General features: G+C 37.7%; 1 protein-coding gene across 1 annotated transcript in view; it reads right to left on the reverse strand.

Annotated features, from left to right (window-relative positions):
- The window catches only part of LOC107081133 (PRELI domain-containing protein 1, mitochondrial-like), a 5,868-nt gene extending 5,224 nt beyond the window's left edge, over window positions 1-644 (reverse strand). Inside the window, exons 1-2 of the mRNA XM_015369340.1 lie at window positions 621-644; window positions 178-312 (exon numbers count right to left, since the gene is read on the reverse strand). Coding sequence (XP_015224826.1) covers window positions 178-305 — 128 coding nt within the window. The 5' untranslated portion in view covers window positions 306-312; window positions 621-644. The remainder of the gene's footprint in view (window positions 1-177; window positions 313-620) is intronic.
- Window positions 645-1,082: the final 438 nt, after the last annotated feature.

Here is a 1,082-nt window from a genome sequence, read left to right on the forward strand (position 1 = left end):
TCTGATAAAACAGCTACTAAACCATCACTGTGACCCAGCAGGGCGTTATTTTCCTCAAATAAACAAGTTCAGGTTAAAGTAAAACTCTCTGGCTCTGGATTTTGGACAAAGTAATAATTTGTTTTGCTTTAATTTGAAAGTCAAGTTAATTTAGAAACAGTTGATGAAGTGAGTTACCTGTAAGGGTTTGGGTAGCGCTGCCAGAAAGCAGCCAGAACTTGATGCAAAGGACTCTGGATGTGGACCTCGCTGTAGAAATGCCGCCCCATGTCTGAACCTGCTGCCAGAGAACACAGCTCACTCATTCAGTCACTGCAAGGAGACGAACAACAGGAAAACGAAGTAATCAGAGATATTAGTAAAATATTTTCCTAATTAAATCTGATCAGAAAAGTTGTTCATTTCATGCATTTTCCAACAATTTGCATTATTGAAATCTTAACAAACAAACACATTCTGAAAGCATGGCGTGTATTTGTATTTGGCCCCATTTGCTCTTACTGTGTACCCTTATATAAAAACAGAACAATCAGAGAACATTAGAGAACAAACAGCATCATGGAGTCCAAAGAACCCAACAGAGAAGTCAGGGGGAGGGTTTTATGCAGCTGATCACAAACCAATGATAACTCTGGAGGAGATGCAGAAACCCCACAGGTTGGAGGGAGGATCTGACAAGTCTGACCTTAAAGGAAGAAACCCCTTCCATCGCTTTTCTACAAACAGACGTTATAGCTGAAATGCAAAGTAATTTGGATGCCTGAAAAGTATTTCTTTAATAGATAATTATCATCGCAAACACTGAAACACGGCGGTGGCAGCATCATGCTTTGGGGAGGCTTGTGTTTCAGAGGGAACAGGAAAGTTGTTTATATCAGAGGGAACAATAAACCTGATAACATTTACAACACTTAAGAAGTCAAATTTAGGCATAATAACATTATATAGCCCCTATTAATACTTTACTGCTCCTTTTATTTATGAAATTAATAAATTTTACTGTGAATATTTGATAAAATTTAGGATTCAAACAACTTTCAAACTTTCATTTTATACAGGTTTGGGACAGTAAATGAGCAGCT

This window comes from Cyprinodon variegatus, unplaced genomic scaffold, assembly GCF_000732505.1.
Source record: "Cyprinodon variegatus isolate N-32 unplaced genomic scaffold, C_variegatus-1.0 Scaffold3025, whole genome shotgun sequence".
Classification (NCBI taxonomy): Eukaryota; Metazoa; Chordata; class Actinopteri; order Cyprinodontiformes; family Cyprinodontidae; genus Cyprinodon; species Cyprinodon variegatus.